This window comes from Vicugna pacos, chromosome 6 (genome assembly GCF_048564905.1).
Source record: "Vicugna pacos chromosome 6, VicPac4, whole genome shotgun sequence".
Classification (NCBI taxonomy): domain Eukaryota; kingdom Metazoa; phylum Chordata; class Mammalia; order Artiodactyla; family Camelidae; genus Vicugna; species Vicugna pacos.
In genome coordinates, this window is record NC_132992.1 from 4,910,446 (window position 1) to 4,937,411 (window position 26,966).

Sequence of the window (26,966 nt, forward strand, 5' to 3'; positions counted from 1 at the left end):
AGTGTTATTAACAGCAATAATGTCCCCTTATCAAATAACATGTCTTTTAGACATGGAAACAACCCAAATGTCCATTAATGGATGACTGGATAAAGAAGATGTGGTACATACACATAATGGAACACTACTCAGCCATAAAAAAGAATAAAATAATACCATTTGCAGCAACATGGATAGACCTGAAGATTGTCATTCTAAGTGAAGTGGACCAGAAAAAGAAAAATGCCATATGATATCACTTATATGTGGAATCTAAAAAAATAATAATAAAATTAAAAAATAAGGACACAAATGAACTACTTATTCATAACTTAGGTGATTGATTTCTTGAATATGTGTAAGCACATTTGACTGTCCTTTATGATTTGATTACTACATTCTGTTGATTTTTATTTTGTGGTTGGCTTTATTCCTTTGGTAACTATGTAAGTTTAAAAAGCTAAAGCTCTAATCTGTTCTCAGAAATGATGATCAGAACATATATGTAAACTAAAAAAAATGTGCAGTATATTGTATATATGTATTTACATGCAATATTATGTCTATGTGCAGTCAAACTGTGATAATTCTACCTAATAAAACTGAAAAAGGAAAAAAAAGAAGATAATGGGTTTAGTTTGAAAAAAAACATGTCTTTTAGAACAAAATAGATTAAAATATTTTAAGCAGTCCAACTGAAAAATCACAGAACTGCTTTTTATACAACAGTCACATACTACAGAACATCTCTCCTCTACCGCTACTATACAGATTTCCTTTGCCACAGCTCCTTTATTTTAAAAAGTCATTTACCTTAAAAGAAAATCTTGTTCCTCTGTATACCCTGTCTAGACTAACAGTACTATCATTCACCCAACTCACCACAGTCAGAAGCCCACCAAGTTTATCCCAGACTTCTTTCTCTCACCCTTCATATCCAATCAAGTCACCAAGTCCTATAGCCTTTACCTCCCAAATATTTCAATCATCTATTCCTTTCTTTCCAACTCAACTGCCAGAGCACTACTGCAAGCCTCCATCATGCCTCCACCTGGACAAACAGGATAATTTCCTAAATAACCTACTTGTTTTCAGGCTTGCCCCATCGGGTCCAGCCTTCCTACAGCTGCCTGAACAATCTTTCTAAAATGTACATCTTACTACCTTATTATATCACTTATGTGGTTGCCCTCAGAATACAAGTCAAATTCCTTCAACACAGTATTTAAGGCTTTTTGTATATCAACCAACGCCTGCCTCTCAAAGTATTGTCACCACCATTTATTGAGCACCTACTATGCGCCAAGCTATCATGCTAGGATACTGGAGGTAAAAAGGTGCATAAGACATAGATGGCTCCTAAAGGACTTACATGCAAACATGTAATTAACAAAAAAATAGTTTACAATGTAATAATAGAAACATGAACATAGTAGCCCAGAGAAGGAAGTGATTAATCCAAATGGCTGAGGTCAGGGAAGACTCTACACAGACAGTGACACCTGAGCTGTTTTAAAAGACAAACAGAACTCTCTTGGTGGACAAGAACATGAAGACATGACACAAGATGGCATATGGATGGAGATATAAAGTCTTCTTTCTCCAGGGACTGCCTTTTTTAGAAGCTGCCTTAACCTTCCCTGCTCTGCCTCCAGCCAAGGAGAGTCAGGAGTTAGATCCTCTCCTTTGTGCACTCCTTTGATCATATGGTAACTACCATGGTTTAGTTTTCTTGTATCAGTCTCTTCTAGAAGACTGAAAAGATCGAGAGGAGATGAAATATATTGTTAAAACTGTGGATCCTTAATTTTTAGCACAGTGCCTGGCACATGACAGATGGTCAATAAATACTTGCTGAATGTGTGATTTTTATATAATATTCTGAGCAATAAAGTTTTAAATTAGGAGATAATTTGCCACCTGGTTCATACAGTAAATTGGATAACAAACTAAGATGCCGTCAACAGATTACAAGAAGATAGCAAGACTGCAAAGCTACAGCAGATTCCTTCTAGATCAAGCAGACTGCTTTCTAAGCCTGGGTTTATTTACAGATAAAGTGAAGGTGTGAAGGTGTCACATTGAGTGACTGACTCTACCTACATAAAACCTTGCACCTGTTCCCCTTCCTGTCTAATTAAAACAGATTTAAAAAAAACATATCTAACTTGGATGACAATTGCCTTCTCACTAGACGTCCCACCTTCAGTCTCTCCACTGCAATCCATCTTTTACATTACTACCAGATTCTTCAAGAAAGGCTCAGATGACCTTCAAAACTGACTAGAGAAAAATGTCTCACCTCCACAGCCTATCATTCAAAGCTATCTACCCTCTGACCACAACACACCTTCCCATTCAACAAATTGGTCTGCTTTTATTCTCCAGTTATTCTCCATACAGAACCCATGACTTTCCACCTCACATTACACCCTCTCCTTAGAACACACTTTTCTACCGCCCAAACAGGAAGCCTTGAACAGCAATCCCAATTTTACCATTTACTGACTACATGCAAGTCATTTTAGCTCTGAGTCTTACATTCTCTCATTTCTAAAAGAAGGGTAATCATTCCTTGCTTGGAGTTGTTGTGAGGATTAGAAAATTACATACATAATAGGTCTGGCACATAATAACTGATCAAAAAGTGATAGATTTTATTATTACTATCCTTCAAGGCTAATTCAAAAGCCACATTCTTAATAAAGTCTTTTGGGTTCCCTCCCAGCTGGAGGAGATTCCTCCCAAACTTGCCCTCCTTTAATTCCTCAGAGGCAGTCTTTACTTCTCTTAAGAGAGTTATCTTTGCTTTTTATTTTGTATTTTGTTGTACGTATCTTATCTGCCTAGTGGTCTTTCAGACTTCGTGGACAGAACCCATGGCTGATTCATCTTTTTGTTTCTCTTAGTGTCTAAAACACTGTCTGATTTATGGGTAGGCGCTCAAGTAATTACTGATGAATAAAATACTTAAGAAAATCTTAAGAATTATGTGTTCATTTCCAGATGAAAAGCTAAACATGAAAGAATTTCTATAAATGCACAGAAAAGTGTTAAATTTCCCTTTCTCTCTTCAGGATAAGTACAGCAGAAAGCATAATGCTTCCTGGATTACTTTTTCTTAATGTACATGGTTTTCCTCAACTCATCAAGTGGGCACTTGATACCCAGGTTGCAAACAACTCTAAAGACAGTCTGTTCTGACCTAGAAACTCAAGTAAATGTTCTAGTTTTCATGGGAACTCTGCAAATACATTCTCCATTTCACTCAAATGAGCTGTGATATTAAAGACCTGCCTAGGGTTAGGCTAGTTGTTGCAGACATACATTTCCACTCTTTGTCAGGTCTCAGATCAGACCCCTTAAGGAACATACATACACTTTAGGTCTATGAATTGGCAGGTTTTCTCCATATAACAGAGAGAACATTTTCACATATTTTCAAAGAGAATTTGGGGACTGCATTTTTCAACGCCAATGCCTGGTTTGAATACAGACTATCACTTCCTTCATTCTCTAATTTCTCACCTCTCAAACAATCCTTTTGTGAATAGAAGCTGATGATTTCCACACATGAAGTGCTATATGCAATCTTTCTGCAGATCTCTATTGCATGGACATTCTTATCTAAAAAGGAACAAGTAATACTCTCCTCCCCACTGGAAAACTCTAATTCTATTGCTGATGTCAATTATACAGGCACCCAGCAGCAGAAATGCTTCAGCATAATTCCTTCAGTACAGGATCTTGGCTATTACAAAAGCCCTAAGATCAAACGGACTAAAGGGTCAGTAAGCTGGCAGGAGAGGAATGGATTCAATACAGGAGAGGTAGAATAATCAGTGACCAAGGAGATAGCAGACAAATCAGATTTTTCTATCGAAGACAGAGATATAAATAGCACAAACCCAATACAGATGCATAGAAACAAAAGCCACCAACTCAACTTTTCTGTTCGAAAACTTGTTAGGTCTAGAGAACTGTTCAAACCACAGCTGCTAATGGTTATGGATTTGGCAATCAAAATGTCTGTGTTAAAAAAAAAAAAGTTTTAACTGCCTTACTATTGAGGTTACAAACCACAGCCTCGATGCATTGTTGCAGTCAACATCCTCCCTGCTGTTTTTGAGAGCTTACATCTGCTGTGGGCAGATAAAACCCTGGCAAGGCACCGGCTCCTTCCAGGGGAATACAGGAGAAGTTTTAACTAGATGACTCTCATCTACCTTTCTCTCCTGAGTTGAGCCTACAGCCTTTTCAGTATCACTCCTACCTTGTCTAGGTTGATCCCCTGCCATTACTCAAGAGGACTGACGGTCAAGCAGGATTTTTTTCTGGCACAAATCAGCCATGCCAGCCACATCACTCTTAGAAGATAACAGGAAGACGAGTTCTTAGCTCAGGGGAAAGCATTTTAAGCACATATTTTTAAAGCCACTTACAGTGTAGTGCACTTGATTTTCAACAACCACTAATAAACTCTTTTCTTTCTTTTTTTTTTTTTAAGGAACTAAATGATCTCACTATGCCAAAAATAGTGAAAGCTTAGTATATTTTAACTTATCAAAGAAAGGCCAAGAACAGCTATTATTCCTAAACTCTCAACTCATTCTTGAAAAAGCAAGAATAACACTGGTAAAACAGACCAGGCAATCACAGTACTTATATCAGAGAACTCTAGCTCAAACAGAGACAGGTAGATTACCAAAGGTGCTTGAGACATTTTCCAAAAGACAGCCAAGTACCAAAGCTACAACTTTTGAAAGAGGTAAGATCCTTACCCAATAAATAATCTCCAAATATGGCTAATACCAATTCTGAAGACACTCATGTGCTAGCCTCGCACACAGAAAAGAAATAATGGGAAAAGCCATAGAAAAGCTGACCACAGGAAAAACGGGTATGGGATTTCTGTGTTTGATGAAGTCTTGTAGCTTCTGGCATTTCGGGATATTCTAATGTCATACACACATCAGGGAAATTCATAAGAAGAGCTGCCAGGACCTCCACCTGGGAGCATATGGGAGAATTCCTTTACTTCTATGTGCTGTCCTCAGCATCCTCTGTGTAAAAGACAGAATAAGCTCAAGGAGGACTACCATGCTGAACTGAAAGAGAGGTATCCCTGAGAAACCAGAAAGGTTTGTTTTGTTAAATAGATTTCTAATTCCTGTAAGCCTTGTGGTACTCCATACACTAGTATTACAGCTCCCTACCCTTCTCAACACAAATCTGTGGCAGAAAGATGACTGGCTAACTGTCTAGTTATTGAAATCATTTGACCTGTATCAAGTGGTGGCCTGATTAATTAACAAATGAGAAAGTAAAGACAATCCCATCACCCACACTGCCAGATGCTCCTGGGTTCTCTTTTAGAATGCAAATAACCTAAGGAGAAAATATAATACATTAAGTTATACTAAGCTGTACCTGAGAGTCTGTAAAACTCTAAGGCCTACACCAAGATAAGGAATTTTTACAATTATTACTTCTAGACTGAAAAAAAAGGGAGGAGAGGAAAGAAGACCCTGAAAAAAAAATAGGTAAAAGATCTGCAAAAAGATAGGATAGGCACATTGGGGTGTGGAAAACAAAGGGACTCCATGTTTTGCCTAGGTCTGGATCAGGTACTGAGGGCAGAACAAAAGGGTTGGAGTCAAAATTCATACCAGAACACATGTACTGTACTCATACACATACAGAAATTAGAAAAGAGCTGAGGAGGCAATCCCCAGGAAAACAAAAAGTAGAAAACTGGAAGGATAATAACTATTGGCTAAAATCTTTGAGGAATGGATAGAGAGTGAAATGGACCGGAGCAGTTTTTCTAAAAGGCAGACACTAATGGCAGTAATGAAAGGCAAAGGAAAGTCTGGAAAATAAAGAATTTATTGAGAAAATAAGCTAAAGGACATTTTTTAAGCACAGTGGGGGAACCCCTATTGCAAAAAGTAGCTATTCAAGAACAGGAAAACCATCTGGTTAGGTAAGACTCTTCATGCTTCAAGGATGGACCTTCTCATTCTGGATTCCTCCTAGCCTGAGCCTAATCAAAAAGGCTCTAAATTTCAAGAATTTTCCAATTAAGCCAAAGTCTTTCAGCTCCCTCTACTGTTCAAAAATGTACTTTAGTTATGTCAGTTCAATCATTAACAATCAAAAATTTTTAAAAAATGCATACATATGTACGCACAAACACTCACACACACCCAAACCTGGCACTGTCTGGACAACTGGAGTTCAAACATACTTGCCTATCATGAATACTCTGGCTTGGACCAAATGTTTCAGAATAAGTAATGACAAATTCTACCATTTCCCACCACCTAACTGACATAATTTAAGGAATAATGGAGGGTTTCTTTGCCAAAAGCAGCAAAGTTTTATTAAAGGATAAGAATCCAGCTATTCTTGCTAGCTGGACTGTGGCAATAGCTTTTTATGCAGAAACGTTTATGTACCAGTCCTCCACATACCAGGAACCAAAGCATCACCAAATATTTGTTTCTGCCACGGTCTTCTCTTCCCAATATTTCCTCTTTAAAAGATTCTCTTCATGTGTCCAAATTCGGTTGTTAGCACCTTACTATCTCCAGGATATTCTGAATTGAAGGCTCTACAGGTCAGCTATGGCGGCAAACAAAGCAACCGTCCAAGAGAAATACTCTTTACTCACCTGATCCTTAAATTGCTTCTGGGACAAGCAGTCAATTAGGTCCACGCAACCCAGGAGACAACCTGATGGATAGTCACTGGGAAACTCCACATCTGAATCAAGAATAATGGAAGGATTGGATAAATTTCCCTCTTTAAGACCTTGGAACTCACATATCTGTTTTCAATTCTGAACAAATCGCTTTCTCTATTACCTACTTGTAGGCATAAGGAAAACAATGAGGCTTCTTATTTGGCACAACTGTTTGTATTTTAGCAAAAAAATTCAGTGAGTAGCTGGCTTAGTCCACTATCCACATCCTAAACTATAGGAAAATTAGTTTCATACCATCGAAGTTCAAGGACCCCACAACTTCAAACAAATTAATTCTACTCTACTCAGGTGGATCAGACTGCAGTTTGGTAGTGATGGGTTTTGGAAACAAGCTAGAGATGTCAAGAGAAAAACCATAAAATGTAGTAAAAAACATAAGAATGTCAGAATATGAATTTAAAATAAGTCGGTCATATCAGCCAAAACAGCATTTTTAAGGAAACACGAACCTTGATTCCTAAAGTTTGATTTCCTAACAGCTTTTAAAGGTGGTTTTGCACTTACTCTCTCATTCTGCCTTCAAAAAACTGTATGGCTGAGTAAGAGGAAGGAAACCAAGACACCTAAGAGTCAAAGTGGTTTTTTAGGATCCTGTGCTTAGGGTGATTCCCAAAATATGCCACTTAAGTCATCCAACTTTCATCTGTCCAAATCCAATAGCATATGTCTACATTGGGTCACTCCCAATTAATAAATTCTTATTTGTGGTTGTTCTTCCAAATCTAAAGATCCCAGAATTTACTGTAGTTGTTTTACTCTCATAATTTTAAGAAAAGGAAAAAATTATGACTATTTGGTTGATTCTTGGTGTTGGGAACTGATTTTTTATTTGTATTGTTTGATGAATTAATGCTTTGAACAGCTGTCTATGATTTGCCACTATACAAATAAAGTCCCTTTCAGCCAAAAACAAACAAAAAAAACCAACCAACCAACCAACCCACAGGAAAAAGGAAGTGAAAGAAGATGAACTTCAGTGACTTCTCTCCACAAAGTAAGACTGAAATTAAAAAAAATACAGCTGTTACCTTTCCCACGAAGAAAACGGTATGTAGTCTGGAGTTCTGAGACTTCCTGAGGGGAGGGTCTTTTGGCTGTGGCTGCTATCCAAAGTCGTCCTCTGTGAGGGGTGTACCAGCTTCTGCCCTCCACCCTTCAACAAATACAAATTCAGTAGAAAGAATCTAAATTCTAGTGTCTTGGAGGATCTGATAACATACAACAAATTATCCAGTTGAATCAAGAGATCTATAGATGATACCTCACCAAGAGGGGTATTTTTTGTGAAAAACATTTCTCCTGTAATACCTTTCACTTAAGTATGAATACTGTTCTCTAGTTTTTTTCTATCATCTGAACAAAGACAATTCATCTTTCTCAGCTCCTGTTTTTTAACCTGATCTCTGTAACTCAGATTTGGAGCTTTCACTAGCCTTGGGAACTTGACAATCCAAACCTATTTTCAAGGCATCCAACTTGTCCCACAAAAATGGAAATCCTTGCCTTTAAGTCATGAAAGATTTATTAATTAGTTGTTCTTCAACATGATAGAAAAATCCTCACCCACACATAACTCCCCACGAATAGTATTTTTATAATTACTATTTAATAGAATTTATGTAAATAAAAATGCCTATCATCTTTACTCTAAATTGTAACCACATTCATTTATATTTTCTTAAGTGTTTTATACAAGTTCTTTGAAGATAATTAAATGACCTGTTAACTAGTTTGAAAGAATCTTTAAGTGGAATAACAAAATGCACTTCAAGAGAATTTAATTACTCCCTACTCTCCAAGGATTACAAAAAGATGTTTTTCATTTAGTTCCCATAAAATGAAATAACATATCTTGATAATATACCCTTATTATACTAGTCTTATAATGGGAAACAGGGAATTTCTCATATCCTTAGTTTTCCAATATAGATGAATTGGAACAGTGCCAGGTAGTCAATAAATGAGGAATGAATCAATATTATTTTTTCCCTCTACACCAAATGATCCGAAAGGTTATTGGGTAAACGGTCTCACAAATGCAGCAGAACCACCCACTTCATTTCTGTGGCACTAGTGATTGTGGGCTGGATACTGCTCATCCTGTTCTTTTCAGTGAGAAAATATGAATAACAGATTCAAAATAGGATGAGAAACGTAAACATTCTGATTCCCACAGCAGTAGGCAAGCTGCTTTTCTACTTTGGAAACGGAAGACACCTCAACTGCAGAGATCTGAGTAATGGCACTAAATCATGGATTATGAAACAATTAGGAGTCAAAGCAAGAAGGTCTGACCTTCAAGAGGGGAGAAAAACGGTAATGCACCTTAATGAAGGATGCAAATCACAACTAATCATGACAACATCAAGCAGAAATGATTGTTCCTAAATTCTGATAATAAATCTTCTTTCAGGAAAATAGAGAAATGACAGAGGCTTACACAGTAAGAGTGAAAAAAAGCACTCTGAAAACCTGAATTCTAGTTCCATCTCTGCCACGAACTAGCTTTGCAATTCAGCGCAAGCTACTTTACCTCTGCCTGCCTAGGTGTTCAGGATTGTAATAATACTGGCCTGATCTACTTAAATAGAGGTACTGCTTTGAAAATTGCAAGACTGTATTTAAATATAAGGCATTATTACTGATTTGAGTTAGGACACTGCCAAGGATATAAAATTCTGATAGATAAAAAAAGAACGAAAAAAGAGATATGTACACCCCCCACATTCACGGCAGCATTATTTTTAATAGCCAAAACATGGAAACAACCTAAATGTCCATTGATGAGTGTGAAGAAAATGGATGAAGAATATTATTTAGCCATAAAAAAAAGAAAATGAAATCCTGTTATTTGCAACAAAATGGATAAACCTTGAGGGTATTATGCTAAGTGAAAAAAGTCATACAGAGAAAGATACTTTACGATCTTACTTATATGTGGAATCTGAAATAACCAATCTCATAGATACAGAGAACAGATTGGTGGTTGCCAGAGGGAAATGAGTGAAGGTGGTCCAAGAGGTATAAACTTCTAGTTGTAAGATAAATAAATCCTAGGGATATAATATACAGCATGGTGACTACAGTTAACAATACTGTATTGTATAGTTGAGTTGCTAAAAGAGTAATCTTAAAAGTTCTCATCATAAGAAACAAAAAAAATTGTAACTATGCAAGGTGATAGATGTTAACTAAACTTACTGTTGTAATCATTTTGCAATATGCATATATATATGAAACCATTATGTTGTACACCTTTAAAACAATGTCATTATGTCATCTGCATCTCAAAAAACCAGGAAAAAGGAACATGTAACGATAAACGAAAGAAGAAAAACATAATATAAATATATAATGACCTCACTATGCAACAATTTGCACAGGAAAAACAATATAAACAAACCTCCACAATGCTAACAGTGCTGTTTCTAGGTGGTGGAATTACAGGTGATCTTTCTTTTTCTAGCTACTTTTCTGTATCAGTTTTCTATTCACATTTATAAAAGCTAAGAAAAAAACATTTAAAAAAGTTGAATTGAGAATAAACACGTGAAACCATAGAATAGTAAGCTATTACCATCACTAATAGGTACAGTAGCGTAAGTTTATAATACCTCTACTTAACCCTCACTACTTCCTCCACTTTTTATAGAAAAGGAATTTGTGGTAAAATAGTTCCTCAGTATGGTTACTCAAATAGATGTATAGAAAGAAAAACAAAACAAGTTAGGCTGGTGTCTTAAATAAAAATAAGTAAGCATAAAAACTTTCCATTTCCAATAGGTTCAAACCATTAAGGTTGCTGAGTGCTGTATTACAAAGGCAAAGCCAAAGCCAAGAGACATTCTCAGTAGACTTCCTTCAAAACGTGAAAACACTAATATTCTATTCTTTATTATGACTAGGATCCGTAGTCTTTCTAACCTGTTTTTTTTTTTTGAAGCTAGCCAGTGAAAAACAAGTCCGTAACATGAATATATTGCTTAAAGTTCTGTGTGCCAAAGAGTATTATAAATCATCCCTAGATTGGGGAAAATGAATTCCAATCCATAATTCTAAATCAAGTTTATGCAAAATCTTCTACCACCAAGATTCATTTCTGTCCTTACCTTTTAATCCCTCTGACAAGCAGAGAAGCCCAAGGTTGATGCAGAGAGAGGCACCAGCCACCATCAAAGCCTTCCTGAAATTCTTGGTCCTGAATTCGAAACTGCTGCCGACATGAGTTGAATTCTAGCCCCGATCCTGCTGAATGGAAAGCTGCCTTCTGTGAGGCTGCGCCTGTCTGATCTATCCACTATACAGGAAAGAAATCAAACATATAATTTTGTCTGACAAGGGAAGAATCTGGGGTAGGTATACAAAATGAGATGAAGGCTAATAATGAACAAATCATACTGGGAATATTCTCTTAGAAAAATGTATTTCATCTTTGTCTGAAACAAGGTGGAGAAGGTATAAATTCAGGAGGAATCTCACGTATAATAAAAAGGACTTTTCTTAAAGGACAATTAGATAATGTTGAATTCTCCATACATAGCTTCCTAATTCTAGCAACAGCACAACTATCAGACCAAACACTTGGTCTTTAATTATTTCCACTTTAAACTTATTAATGATTCATACAAGATTTTGCACAATTTCCCAATATAATCCTATCAGTGAAAAGAAGGTTCAACATTTTGGTCCACACAATCTTCGCAGGGGCAGGGTCGCATGCTGTTACCATGATAAAGCCAAACAGATGCTTTCAGGGGCCAGCAGTTCTGACTATTAGATGCATGAAGTATTCCTCTTATCCTGAAATGAACAACTGTCCCCGAAAAGAGAGGATTGAGCACTACTCCCATCATGTAAAGTGAATATACAATTACAGAGTACAGGTAATTACAGAAGGCTAAAGAATCCTGGCAGTAACTCAGTCAGAGAATGACAAAGGTTAACATTTCTAGGAGGGTATAGCTTAGTGGTAGCATGCCTGCCAAGCATGCACAGGGTCCTGGTTTCAATCCCCAGTACCTCTGTTAAAAAATAAATAAACCTAACTACCTCCCCACAAAAGAGGGGGGGGGGGAAAGGTTAACACTTCTTCCAGAACAAGAAGACTAAGTGCTCTGAAATTCATTTTCAAAAAAAGGAGGGAGGGGCTCTATTGGGATGAAGAAGTTTGGACTCAATTGTATTAATTTATTTTTATTTTTTATTTAATAATTTATAGGGAAAATAAAAATGCTAGAATGTCAGTCTAGAGACTAAACAATAATTTCACCCCTAAATGTTTTAGTTTCCTCAACTGTAAAATTATGGAGTTGGACTAAGTGAATCTCTAAAAATCTTTCTGCAATAAAATTTTATGACTGTTATCAGCTGTGTCATATCTTAAAAAGAAAAACCAAACATTTACTAAGTGAAAAGCATATAAAGCAAGGAGACTTATATAAAAAAGGATACAGTTCTTGCTTTCAAGGAACTTACAATCCTAGTAGACGGCACATAAATAATTATCCAAAACGTAAGGCAGAACTGAGTAAATACTACACGGGGATTTAAGTCCTTAAGTGGGAACACAGAAGAACTGATCCATTACAGGGGAAGTGAGTGATTTTATAAAAAAGTTGATATTTGAACGATCCCGAGATCCTAATTCTCTGTTCTACCTCGATCACAGTTCTTGTTTGTATTACCTGTTTCCCTACTCCACATCTACTTTCCTAAATTAATCTTATTATCTTTCAATAATACCATTTGCAGCCAGCTAACTGGTCTCACCTCCATTTACAGCCTCTAAGTATCTCTCTACTTCACTGCTAGCTGCAACACTAATTTGGGTCCTCATCTGTCCCCCACTGTACTACTGCAATAATCTTCCTAGCTATTTCCTTGCCTCTGCTTTCCTCTTCCCTCCAATCCATTCTCTACATAGGCATGGAAGTCATGTCAGTCTTCTGCTGAAATTCTTCAAGGACTCTTTCTTGCTCACTTTAGGATAAAACCAAACTCATCAGCATGAAACATAAGGGCTTTCATGATGTTACCTACTATACTGGGTTGAGTAGCATCCCTCCCAAATTTATGTACTCCCAGAATCTGTGACAGTGAATTTGGAAACAGCATCTTTGCAGGTGCAGTCAAGTTAAGATAAAGCCATACTGGATTAGAGTGGACCCCAAATCCAATGACTAATAGCCTTATAAGAGAATACACAGAGACAAAGACACACAGGGAAGATGGCCACGTAAAGACAGAGGCAGAGAGTAGAGTGATGCAGCTGTAAACCAAGGGATGCCTAGAACCACCAGAACCTCAAACAGACAAGGACACATTCTCCCATAGAACATTTGGAGTGAGCATGGCCCTGCCAACACCTTGATTTCAGTGTTGAGAATTGTGAGAAAATAAATTTCTGTTGTTTTAAGCCAATCAGTTGTGGCACTTTGTTATGGCTGCCCTAGGAAACTAATACACTTACTAGCCCAGTTTAATTTCTAGCGATACTTAATTACTTGTGGTTCTCCAAGCCTACAATGCTCTCAAGCTGCAGAGCCTTTGTACATGTTATACCATCTACGGAGAATTCTCTCCCTGGACTTGTCTGCTTGGAAATTCCTATTCATCTCTTTAGTCTCTTCTCAAACATCATTATCTTTTGTGACTACTCTGGTGGGTTTACGATCTCTCTCCTCAACTCCAACTGTGTCTATGACATGTGTCTATCATAGCAATTATCTTGAGGAATTGAAATTTTCTGTATTCAAACTCATCTTCCCACTAAATCTGAAGTCCTTAAAAACAGGAGCTGGGCTTTTGCCTTTTAACCTCCCAGCATCTAGTAAAGAACCTGGCACGTAGACAGTGCTGAATGAGTATCCCCAGTGAAACTGTCTAAAGCAGTGCTCTGACTGCATCTCTCTGCTTAAGAACATTTTATGACCCACATTTATTTGCAAAATAAAAATGTGAAAACGTCTTAGCTAAACATTTAACTCTTCAGTGATCTGACTACCTACCTATCCCTAATCTATTCCTTGCGATATAATCCTTTTATGAGTACTACCTTGGTAGCCTAAATTCACTATTCCATATATAGCTCACCCCTGAAAAACATGGGTTTGAACTGCATGGGTCCACTTACGAATTTTTTTTCAATAGTAAATACTACCGAAAAATACGATCTGCAGTTGGTTGAATCTGCAGATGTGGAACCTACTTTGGATGTGGAACCACTTTATGGAGGGCAGACATAATCATAAGATAGACATGGATTTTCTACTGTACAGATGGCCAGTGCTCCTAATTCTTCCCTGCATTGTTCAACTGTATGTATGTATATATGTGTACATGTATGTACGTGTGTAAAAAAATGTGTGTGTATCATCTGCCACATCGTATTCCTACAGTTAATTCTGCATACTTTTTTGGGAGTGGGTTGTGCGGTTGGGGAGGTATCCTGCAGTTAATTTTGACTGGAATGTTTTCTTTTCCCACCAACCTCAAACACCATTCTCTTGTAAATTTACTTTTAATGAATGTCATCTTCCCTATAAAGGCCTCTTTTACACCTCTCAACTCAAGTAGTCTTTCCCTCCTCTGTGTTTCCACTGTACTTTTATTTATATCTCTATTAATATCAGAGCTGCTTATGTAATCTTTTCCTCTACTAGTCTATGACTTCTTTAAGGACAGAAGAGTGTCTGGTTGATGACTTACTACTGTGATTGTACACAGTAGATGCTCAATGTACTTGAAAAATGAATAACACTGAATAACTGAATTAATGTATTAGTTTAAAAAACCACTCTATGGGACTACCCACATTCTATGAAAGATAGAGAAAGAACATTAACAAAAGGACCATGGGATTATTGTTTAAACCTCTACAGTACTTAACAAAACCTTCTCTTGAGAAATGCTCAAAAGACAACTTGTCAGAAGTGCTGCAAAAAAAACTGGGCCAGAGAGTAAAGTCGGTAGGTGTATTGAAAGAGCAGATTGGTATCTAACGCTTACGAGACAGTCAGACCTGAAAGGCAAATTATCTGGGTCCAAACTTCTTTCATCATCAGTTAGAGCAAAGGTCCACCAACCTGGGGAGGCGACTGGTACAGGTTGGGATTCACCAGAAGTCCCAAAGGCTCTTCAGATCTATCCAATTTGGTCAGTGGCTGGTTCAAGGTTCCACTGGCAATAGCCTGTATTGCCTCATCTAGTCTGTGATAACAAACCAAAGGATACAATAATTGGTAATGTTCCATGCTCAGAATAGCCTTACTTAGCACAAACATAAAACTTGTCAACAGTAATGAAGTTTGAAATTCAAAGAGGGGATGATTTTCCTCATTCCCCATACCAACCTCCCCTTCTCTTCCCAAGAACCCTAAGGAGTATGAGTCAGTAAAAAGCTCCTGAACACTAAGAAAATAGGTAGGGCACATTACAACCACTTATCTGTTTAACAAGATTACTGGTAATGCCGAGATTAGAAAAGTTGCCTAGAAACAGCCTGACTCACAAAAGAGTATTCTACGGCAGCCTATTTCTCAATATCTTCAATTATTCTTTCAACCTCTAAGGAGTCCCTCTCTACTCTTCCATGCTGATTGAATTGTATCCTTGCTTCAAGTCCCAGAACTTCTGAGGTGGCCTTCTACTGACCCAGCACAAAAGTACTCACTTCTTTCTTTGAAGTCCTGTTGCACCTACTATTTAAACAGTCATCAACTCTACCATGTTATCCTGTGTCTACAGTGTTTGCTATGAAGATCTGGCTCTAATCCTATAAAAAAATGTGATTTTTTCATTTAAAGATTATGGAACTAATCTTGCTGGTTAGTAAGAGATTTTAAGTTCTGCAGGAACCATACCTTATTCTATGCTACAGATCTACATTACTCGCTGCTGCACTCCATGTCCCTGCCAGATGCTTGACAACCATTTGTGGACAATGATAATTCTGAGGCAGAACATAATGAAAAGCTTTTACTGGTAGAAAAGACTGACCGTGACCTTGAATACAATTAAAGAGATATTTGTTAGGAACCTTTAAGGTGCAAGGCAACTTAAAAGGGGTAGAGGGCAGGATTCCTGCCTTCAGGAAGCTCTGAATCTAAGTAGCAGTTTAAGACAGCTATAAAGATGACAAACAACATATGGGAGGGTGTAATTATTACTATGAGACAGGCACAATCCATCTGGTGGCTGTTATCTCATCATCCTATGTGTTGTATCAAGTAGGTTCAAAGGGGAGGTAGATATTTAAAAAGCAAAGATTAGAGGAAGGATTTCCAAAGCAAGGGAAAAGCAGAAGAAAAAAGGTAAAGCATGAAAGTTAGAGGGAAAAAAAAAAAGTTCAAGAATTTGAGGGAAGAGGTAAATCTAAAATAGGATGGGGATAGTGGGATCTAAAGGAGAAACAGATTTGTAACATAGTACAGTGCCAAGTATATCCACACCTCTAGAATCTATAAAAGAAATTATACAAATTGCTAATCAATACATTTTTAGAATGTTTAGACTTAACAGCATACAACCAAAGCAAAAGAATGTGAATAAAAATTATGATGAAATACCATTTTTCATGTGTCAGAATGGCAAATTTATTTTTTTAATTGTTGAGAGACAAAGAAACTAGCATCTTGATATTTAGTGTATAGCTCATAAGTCAAAAGTATGCAGAATTTAAATTTTGAGATACTGCCCAATTTCACTTCTAAAAGGCTTCACTATATCTTATTGTACATAAAAATGATTTTGTCATAAAAGCAATTCATGACTATGGAAAAATTAGAAAATGCAAATTAATAGAAAGAAAATGAAAAATTCCTGAACCTGTCACCCAGATATAAGTTTGTTTTTTTCTTTGTATCTGTCTATCATATCCGTATTAGGTAAGAATAAATAATTATTCTGAAGTTAGTGGTAGAATTTCTTTCAGGGAGAGAATAACCTTTGTTTAGGAAAATTCTATGATGGATTTGCCAGGTATAAAAGAGAAGGCCAAGGATTGAGCCTTGTGGGAAGAAAGCACTACTGTGTTCACTAATATCCAGTTTTCTCTGTATGTGTGTGTAAGAGAGAAAGAAACATAAAGAGACAGAGAGATGTATGCCATTTCCAAAACAGGGAGTGAGCTCCATGAGCTTTTTTTTTTTTTTTTTTTGGAGGGGGGTAGGTAATTAGGTTTTATTTACTTATTTATGTTTAGAGGAGATGCTGGGGATTGAATCCAGGACCTTGTGCATGCTAAGCATGCACTCTACCACTTGGGCTATATTTTACATCCCCCTCCGTGGGCTTTCTTTTCTGTGCTGTGCTGAAACCAACATGTGTAACTTTTCTCAACTCTACATTCAGTAACTTCATGTTGTTAACTTGAAATTGGCCATGAAGTAAATTTTTTTCAATAAATTTTACTTTTTAGAGCAGCTTTAGGTTCACAGCAAAATGAAACAGAAGCAGGTGGAGGCTATAGCTCAGTGGTAGAGTGCACGCTTAGCATGCATGAGGTCCTGGGTTCAATCCCCAGTACTAAGAGGGCATATCCATTTTCCTACACTCACAGATGATGCAATGTTACATATTTTAATATTCAGCCAATTTAATGATACATTATATTTTAAAATTTGCACTTCCCTAATAGCTAACTGAGCATCTTTTCAAATGCTTACTGGCCATCTGAATTTCCTCACTTGTAAATTATCTGTTCTTAGCCTCTTTCCATTTTTCAACTGGATTTGTCTTGTTAATTTGCAGGTCTTTATATAGTATGGATATTGCTCTTTTTAACTGTTAAAACTGTTTAAAATGTTTTCTTGCAGTCTTGTACTTTTTTACTTTATTTAAAATATCTTATGTCTCTTCGACTTCTGGATTTTATACTTTGCTTACAAAGAGCTTTACCATACCAAGACAGTAACTTTATTCTCCTAAATTTCTACTATTCTATTTCTTTCTGATCCTTTTATTTCTTTTGCATTTAATGCTTTAGTCAGACTTATTATCGCAGTATGGTTTGAGGTAGAGATCTAACATAGATTGTTTCTAAGCTGGTGGCCCATCGTTTATTTAATCTTTTCCTTTGTAACTAATTACAAATTACTAAATGTACTAAATTTAAACATCTCTGTATTTACAAAGCTATAGACACACACTCATGCACACATACACACACAATGCAGACACACAGGTCTCTTTCTGAATTCTATTACATTTCATCGATCTATTCCTGTGCCCAAACTGTACCTCATTGTTTTAAAAAGGTTTTTTGGGTTTTTTTTACAATACATAGATACACACATACATACAGCTTTTTACAAAACTACAGTAGTTATATAGGAGAATAAGGTGCCCTCATGGTTCATTTTCAAAATTTTCTTAGCTACTCTTACACGTTTCTATTCCAAATAAATGTATTACTTCAAAAATTAACAGAAACAGCAGACCCATTAAAGGGGGGAAATCTTTTACAGTCAGACTGCCCCCGTTTTTCAGACCCCTTCTGGTGTTGCCCACTTACTTGCTGTGATACTCAGCTAGTGGATTTTCATCCTCCACGATCTTCCTGCCTGCAAAGTCAATGGTGATCTTCTTAGAGAGCCGAGAGGCATGTCGGAATTCTCTCAGCTCCTCCTCTCGCTTCTGTAGGGCTTCCCGCTCAATTTTGGACAACCACTGGTTAGAATCACTGGCAAAGTAATCTGATTCATCATCAATGACTTGGGTCCTTCGAATGCTGAAGAAAAATAAAAGAACATATGGTAATTACATTGATGACAAACAGGGACTTGATTACTAGGAAGCTATTTCAAAGCAGCTCACTCTTCTACTATCCTGAAAGTTATCATCTCGAATATAGATGACCAAGAATGTTCCAAAAATAGGTCAAGCTCTGCCTGGTTCCCACCTTCTGCATATACCTTATCCCCACTGCAGGGAATCAGCTCCTAGAACTAATCTTACCCTGGGCAGGAAAAGACATAGCACCATAATTTATTGTCCTACTTTTCTTACTAGTCCAACCCTCACCTTATAGCTGGAATTCTGTCTGATTTTGCTGCATCTGAGTTCGCATCTTGGTAGCTTACTCAACATCCTAGTCCCTGCACAATTGGGACCTAGTCTATTCTTGCTAGACCCAATTGCTGCCCTTTTTCCTTAGAAATTGGAGCTCTATCCTGGACCCTCAGTCCTGTAACTTATTCTTCAGTTATCTTATTATTTTACTACTTCTATATGTCATTTTTCAACCACCTCCGCCATCCCCACCCCAACCCTATCTTCAGCCCTTCCCTCAATATACAAGGGGCATGTTCCAAGATTATAACAATCAGGCCTATTTCTAAAATTACACTGACAAAGAAACTAAGAACTAGAAGGAATCCTGATGATCCAACTCTCTCATTCTACAGATAGGGGCTCAAAGAAGTCAACTGACTACTCCAAAGTTACAAATCCAGTCTCAACTGCCTCACTAGAAATTAATGATACATACAGGTATTGGGAAATACTGAAATCAGAATCATTTAGCAATTTTCCAGGGCTCAGCTAGAATTACGGAAGTTTTAAAGTAGACTGAGAGTGGTCCTATACTATAGGTGAACCTAAATAATGAAACTGGTGTCCCTGAACACACGAGCATAAAGGCAAAATCAATAGGGAGAGATCCTTTTCCAGTTTCTCTTTAACAAAAAATGTACTCTATTCTAGTAAGTTTCACCGAGAAGGGCTAAAAGTGATAATTAAAAGTTTAAGAGCAAATATTAGTTACAAACCTTGTGATGGGCTTACTCAAGGAATAGCTTTCAAAGTTATATCCCATGCAAATGATCTATATTAGGTGTGTGTAACCAAAGGATTATAAGGCTAGAAACAGACATACTTAGTTACCATTAAAGAAGAGATTCAGTGTCTGAGAAGTGAGAATATAAGTCCTATTTTAAAATTTTTTAAAATTAATTTGCTGAGTGGGGGGCTAGGGGAGGTAATTAGACTTATTTTTAGAGGAGGTACTGGGAATTGAACCCAGAACCTCATGCATGCTAAGCATGTGCTCCATCACTTGAACTATACCCTCCCCCAATAAACCCTATTTAAAGATTCTTTTAGGGGGGAGGGTACAGCTCAGTGGTAAAGCACAGGGTCCTAGGTTCAATCCCCAGTACCTCCATTAAAATAAATAAGTAAGTAAATAAACTTAATTACCTCCCCCCAAAACAAAAACAAAAAATATTCTTTACCACCAACTAGATCTCAATACATATATTGTCCAAACGGAGAAAAAAAAATGAAAGAGAAATTAAAAATAGAACTAACAAATCCATCAACTTGCCTCCTAAAGAGAAGTTAGTGGGCTAAATGACCAAAGTGTAGGTGTGTAAAACTTAAAATTTAGGGACATTATTGAAAAAGAAGACAAATTTAGTGTCAAAGGGAAAAGGGAGGGTAAATCACGCCTTCCCATGATATGGTGTTACCTACACTCTCCCAAAGGCAATTTCTTAGGGAATCTCCAGGGCCTGGCACAACATTTGTACATGGTAGGCATTTTAACATGTGCTGACTGAATGAATGAATGGCTGTAAATGAAACAAGCAGGGAATCTGTCAACTCAGATCAACTTTCCAGGGGGTATACTAGCATTTGCTAAGAATCAAAAATGTTGCAAGGTAAGATCCTTTTGGTGGGAGCCTAACTTATTCAAACATGGATTCAAAAACAAGATGTATAACCCCTAGATAGAGCCTTCAGCTCTTCTTTTGCTGTAAACGCTTCCATAGTCCACCCTAAAAAGATCAAGTGCCAAAATAACGGACTAGTCTTTTTCTTAGCATTTTTTATTCTAATCACATCATACCTAGTCCTGTCAAACTCTAACAATTTGTCTTTATGCTTGATAGCCTTCTCCAGACCAGATTTAAATCGTAATTCTTGATGAGGAAGAAGGTCCTTGGTAGAGATGTCCACCTTTCCAGAATTCTCAGTCCCTGAAATTCAATAAGGAAATCAAATGTTGTCAGCCTATAATACAAATTAGTTGTACCACTGTGCAGCAAAGAACACATGAAAAGATCTAGCTTTGCCCCTAATGACGGCCAGCCATGGCAAAAAACAAGTACATAGGCCAGGTTTTACTTGTCAAGCATCAAGAAGTGCTCGAACATAATAGGTTCTCAGTAAATGTTAAGAATTTATTTCTTCCCTCATGGAAATGTGGATCACTAAAGGTAACAAACTATTTAACAACACAGTATAAAAAGGCTTTATAAATAAAAAAAGTTATTGAATAGGGCTGAATATAGCTTTTAAACATACTTCATATATCAAAGCTAAAAACTAAATAATAGAAGAAAAAAGAGAAGAAATTGCAGGAAAGGGACAGAAATCAATAATGGAGAACTTATTACATGCTAAGGCATTTAATACATACTACTTAATTTTCACAATAACCCTATAAGACAGTTTGTATTATCTTTGTTTTACAGATAAATTGAAGCTCAGAGACATTAAAAAACTGACTGAGTTTACTAAGTTGGAAATTAAAAGGTGGAAACAAAATACAAACTTAGGTCTGTCTAACTCTAAAGCGTATATTTATTCCTTGGCCCGTGTATTATCTCCTTTGTGACAGCATACCACAAATCTGATCCAGAAAAGACAGCCATATATTATGATAAAACCAAGACCTAAGACATGTTAGGAAAACAACTAGAGTATAACGAAGGATGACTTTTCTCTTTACCTAAAACTCTAGGCCTGTTCAAAGTCCTGTCAAATCTTTTTTTTTAATTTAGAAAAGAGATTCTTGTGTTATGAATATAAGAAAAGCATTTAGAACTACTTTTTCTCATAACAATGACCCTAAATTAATCCTAATTAAAAAAATATGGAGACATGTTCTACCTCATTAATAATAATTAAAAAAACACAGCTATAAAAATAAAATAATTTGAAATGTCAAAATTCAACAGTGACAGCTTTGAGGGTAAAATACTAATGTTGTTGTAGACTGGTACAATATTTTGGTAAAGTAATATGGCAAATATATCTTAAGGGTCAAAAATGACCATATTCTTTGACTCAGTAAACCCACTCTTAGGAATTTATCCCAAGGAAATAAATCAAAAGACACAGTATTAACAAAGTTGACCACTGTGGTATTATTTACAATTTGGAAACAGTTAAAATATCCAATAATTGGGAAATAGGTAATCAAACTAAAATTTAAAGTCAAGTTAATGACTATTTTAGCCACTAAAATTTACAAATATGAAGAATATATGGTAACAAAAAAATTATAAAATATTAATTTAAAAAAGGGGAAAAAGTAAAATTCTGTATACACTGTGACTGCTACTTCATAATACAAATCAATCTATATTAAAAAAAACAACTATGAACTAAAGCAGAAACAAAATATTTACACAAATTTACAGTAATGAGTACATTGTTTTTCCTTTAAAAAGTCCTTAACGATTTTTGTCATACTTTTTCCAAATATAAAAGACTGCGAAATGAGTTGCAAAAATTGCAGACTTCCTGTATAACATTCATTCATCTTTCCTTAATATCTTATCTTACATACCATAATACAATTATCAAAAGTAAAAAATTAACATTAGTACAATACCATTAGCTAAATTACAGACTTTATCTGAATTTCAACATTTTTTCCATTAATACTATTTTCCTGTTTAGGGATCCACTTCAAGATCCTACATTGCAGTTAGTTGTTGTGTCTCCTTAGTCTTCTCCAATCTGTGACAATTCTTCAGTCTTTCCTTGTCTTTCATGATTTTGCAAATCTTCTATTATAAAACTTACATCCAATAATTTTAGCATCCATTGGTGGATCTTGTCTGTAGCAATTACTACTACTGAAGTGTTCTAATGGTAATTTTCTATTACTCTAATTCCTTCAGTGTATTAATTAGAATTCTTTCATAAGAAAGCTGTCCCTTCTTCACCACGTATTAACTAACATTCAGTTAATTCATGATATTATTTTATTCTTTGGGTTATAATCCAGTAGTACTATAATTAGTTTTTTGCTCAATGTTATGTGGTTTTAATAAGAACTTTAAAAAACAAAATGCTTGTAGAGTAAATGAGTAAATAAACTGCATCTTGCATACCAGGATACAAGAAAGAGAAACAACCACAGATAGAACAAAACATATCCATCACCGGTGTGATCCAGGTAGAAGATTGTTGCCTACCTGACATGAGCTTCTTCAGCAGTTTCTGGCTCTTGTTTGAGTCACGCTGTAAAATATCCTGTTCCTCACGAGTACATACCTGTAAAGTAATAAGAGTAAAACACACAATTCAATCATTAAATTGTTTGCTTAATACACTTAAAAAGTAACCTCAAATTACACATAAGAAAGGACAATAAAATAATGAGTTTTTTTTTTATCTAGACAAACATACCAAAAAATATGTATATCCAAATGAGTTTTATGCTAGCCTCTTTCCATTTCTCCTTTCTTTTATAAATCACACCAAAAACGGATCTCACTGTAAGTGTTTCTGAATGACAAGGTAAAAAAAAAATCTAACCTACTTTCAAAGAACAAAGATCTGCCACCATTGGGAATACTGAACAAATGTACAACACTTAAAAAAAAAAAACAAACCTTCCAGTTCTAATGGCGAAATCCAGGTCTTACAAGAGAAAGTATAAGCAGGTGTATTATTAGAAAGAACCAGAAAAAGAAGCAAAATACAGTACCACCAGGGAAAACTAGTCTAGCTTTTACACTATACATATTTTTTTCTTTGCCTTCGAACATTATCTACTTATAAAGTAATAAACGTATTAAAGAAAGGAAAAGTTCTGTTTATTATAAAATCACTGCAATTATAAGAATGGAGGTTACTTAAAAGAAGAAGGGGTTCCTTAAAAACAATTTCATACTGAGCTTATAAAACTACAAGATGTCAAAGCCAATCCACATTATTCTCTCTTGAACTGAAGGAATCCAGGGACCTAACAGAAAATACTGCATTTGGCTAGCAGCTGCCTGAGTGGCACATAGAGTTCCTTCCAGCAGCTGTAGGGTGTTTCTCTAGAGAAAGTCTCATAGGGGAGGACATTTACTGCCATTTTACAAACACTTGTTACATTAGATACTATATTTTTCAGGTCATCCATTGTCTATCAGCTTATTCGGCGAGTATATTGAAAAATTAAAGGCCCCATCAGAGAAGGGAAAACAAAGCAACACAAAATATACGCCTTCACCAATGCCAAATGCCACTGCTTCTGCCAGTCAGCGAACAGGCAGAACAAGCTTTCTAGACCGCTCACTAGGGTATCTGTAAGAGAGTTATTACTGCTACACTCTTTGAGGTCATTCACGCAAATAATGAAGTGCTATAAAAAGGAGGTGTTCTAGAAAAAAAAAAGATATAAAGACTGGAGGACTACATCACGGTGGCACTGTTTCCCTAGGAATGGGAGCTACATCTGAAGACTGACAAAAAAAATTTTGTCATTTCAGGCCCTAAAGTTTTCTTGAATTGAAGTTAATCTCATACAAGACTTGGATCCCTCAGCAATGTATGTTCTCAAAACCCTCTGACTAATAAGCCTCAGGACTGGGATATCACCTGGGGCTTCTGACTATACAAGTTCCTGCTACTAGAATTTCCTGGACATCCTGAGGAAGAACTTACTAAGAAAAAGAGAGATTAGGAGTGTAAATGTCCCTATGTATAAAACCAAAGTGTGGTAAAATAGAAAAGAAACAACTTACCAGGGTACCACAGAATAAGCAGGGGCCAGAACCCTCTTGTTCACAGACAATACGCCCACAGATCAGACAGTTATTGATCAGCTTGTGCTTCTGGCCCAGGCAATCACAAGGGTGGCGACCAGGGATCAAGACTGCAAGTTTGTCCTGTCCCTCTTTTGTGTATAAACTGACAAACTTCGTCTTCTTCTTTAAGGAGCTGCTGTTCTCTTGTGCCTAATTGTACAAAGATATCAGAAATAATATCAGATAATTAATGACAATGAAAACAGTCAAGAGAGGAAAAACCTCAGTTCTGTTAAGTAATGACTTACACACTATTCAGGAACCATGAAAGGGAGTGGGAGAAATACAAATTAGTTATTATCAAGGGTCTGAGAAAAGGTTATTCTCCTGAAAAACTAGGTAATAAACTCACACTTTTCTGCTATTGGCCTTCAGCCCTGTATTACAGCTAGTGGAAGGTAAATGTAGCAATAAAAACTGTTTATGTGACATATTTAAGCACAGCTAAATTGGAGATCATAAAAAACAAAAATGCCTCTAAAAGCAGATGATGTTCATAGATTTGGAAATGAGACGAATAAAATAAGAAAAATCTATAAAGAACTGACTCAGTAAGAAAAAGACAGATAACAATAAAAAATTGGGCAAAGGACCTAAACAGGAAATTCATAAAAGAAAATATTCAAATGGCCAACAGACACATGAAAAGGTGCTCAACCTCATTAGTCATCAAGATAATACACAACAAAACCACAATGCAAAGCCATGACACATGAACGAGAATAATTAAGTTGAAAGGACAGAAAATACAGAGTGTTGGCAAGGATGCAGAGCAATCAGAACTCTCACATACTGTTCGTGGGAGTGTAAACTAGTATCTGCTAAAGTGAGCATCTGTATATCCTGTGACTCAGCAGTTCAACTCTTGGGCACATACTCAACAGAAATGTGTAAATATATTCAACAAAAGACATATACAAGAACATTCACTGCACCATTAGAATTGGAAACCACTCAAATGTTCAATAGTTTCTGAGCATTCACTTAATAGAATCCTATGTACCAATGAGAATGAAAAAGCACAGCCATACAAAAGTATGGATAATTCTCATAAACCAAGTGACACAAAAGAGTATATATCATCTAGCTCCATTTACACAAAGTTCATGAGTAGGCAAAACTAATCTATGGTATTTGAAGTCAAGAAGGTGTTTTCCCTTGGGAGGGTTATCAGTTGGGGGTGCATGGAGGGGTTTGCTAGAGGAATGGTAATGTTTTGGTTTTTGGCTATACAAAAGTCAGTTTGTGAAAATTCACCTGTTCATTTCTGCATGCGTGTTAAAAATAAAAACTTTGAAAAGAGAACTATATTTATCAGCCTCTGTCTTAGTTCATTCCGGCTGCTGTAACAAAATACCACAGACTGGGTAGCTTATAAACAACAGAAATTTATTTCTTACAGCTATGGAGGGTGAACGTCCAGTATCAGGGTGCCACATGGTTGGGCAAGGGTTTTCCATGGTCACAGAAATCACTTCTTCATCGTATCCTACATGGCCAAAGGGGGTAGGGAGTTTGGTGGGGTCTCTTATAAGAGCACTAAACCCATTCATGAGGGCTCCACCCTCTTGACATAAGAGACTCTCAAAGGTCCCACTTCCTAATCCACACGGGGCATTAACATTTTAACTTGTGAATTTTGTTTTTTGTTTGTTTGTTTTGGGACGGAGGTAATTAGGTTTCTTTCTTTATTTTTAGAGGCAGTACTGGGGATTGAACCCAGTACCTTGTGCATGCCAAGCATGCACGCTACCACTTGAGCTATACCCTCCCCTGCTTAACTTATGAATTCTGAGGGGGACACAAACATTCAGATCATAGCAGCCTGTGACACTTAGGGTGTATAGAGGCCTCTCCCATGCTGTGATCTTACTTTCGCTTTAAACTGAGAGTTTCTCAATCATTTCCAGAGACTGAAGTTTCAGAGACAAAAAAATCTCTGGAGTTCTAGTGGGTAGGAAAGTTACCATAAGAAAGGTAACAATTGTTAGGTATAAAGACAGGTAACATGCCTTAATGTCCAAAGCCAAAAGTTGAGATACAAGGACAGTATCAATTAAGTCAACCTAGACAAAAGTTAAAATCTAAGGCAAGTGCTAAGGATTTTATCTAATCTAACAGGTTGCCATTTTTCAAGCTAGGCAATCCTATCTTTGGCTCTCAGGATGGTGGTGAGGGGAAGAGTAAAATCTCTGAGCAGAAACTCCTATTTCACTCCTATTAAAGTATCCAGTTACATTAAAATATGGTATTTGAGAGATTGAGGGCTGTGCTTTGATTAGGTCTCTTATATACAACAGGCAATAAGCATTCATTGAGAAGGAGAAGGAGAGACAGAGTAATAGAGCAGAGAAGGAGAGAACAGGGCAAGCAAGAAAATTCATAAGCGTATCAACCCCTTG

At 36.5% G+C, this 26,966-nt stretch overlaps 1 protein-coding gene across 4 annotated transcripts in view; it reads right to left on the reverse strand.

Moving 5' to 3' along the window:
• The window catches only part of TRIP4 (thyroid hormone receptor interactor 4), a 63,926-nt gene that overhangs the window by 12,106 nt on the left and 24,854 nt on the right, over nucleotides 1-26,966 (reverse strand). For all 4 annotated transcript variants that reach the window (XM_072962248.1, XM_072962247.1, XM_006209589.3 and 1 more), the window contains 8 exons: nucleotides 24,502-24,714; nucleotides 22,960-23,038; nucleotides 20,598-20,727; nucleotides 18,261-18,476; nucleotides 14,833-14,956; nucleotides 10,858-11,045; nucleotides 7,777-7,901; nucleotides 6,656-6,747 (listed from right to left, as the gene is read on the reverse strand). In XM_072962248.1, the coding sequence (XP_072818349.1) occupies nucleotides 6,656-6,747; nucleotides 7,777-7,901; nucleotides 10,858-11,045; nucleotides 14,833-14,956; nucleotides 18,261-18,476; nucleotides 20,598-20,727; nucleotides 22,960-23,038; nucleotides 24,502-24,714 (1,167 nt within the window). The remainder of the gene's footprint in view (nucleotides 1-6,655; nucleotides 6,748-7,776; nucleotides 7,902-10,857; nucleotides 11,046-14,832; nucleotides 14,957-18,260; nucleotides 18,477-20,597; nucleotides 20,728-22,959; nucleotides 23,039-24,501; nucleotides 24,715-26,966) is intronic.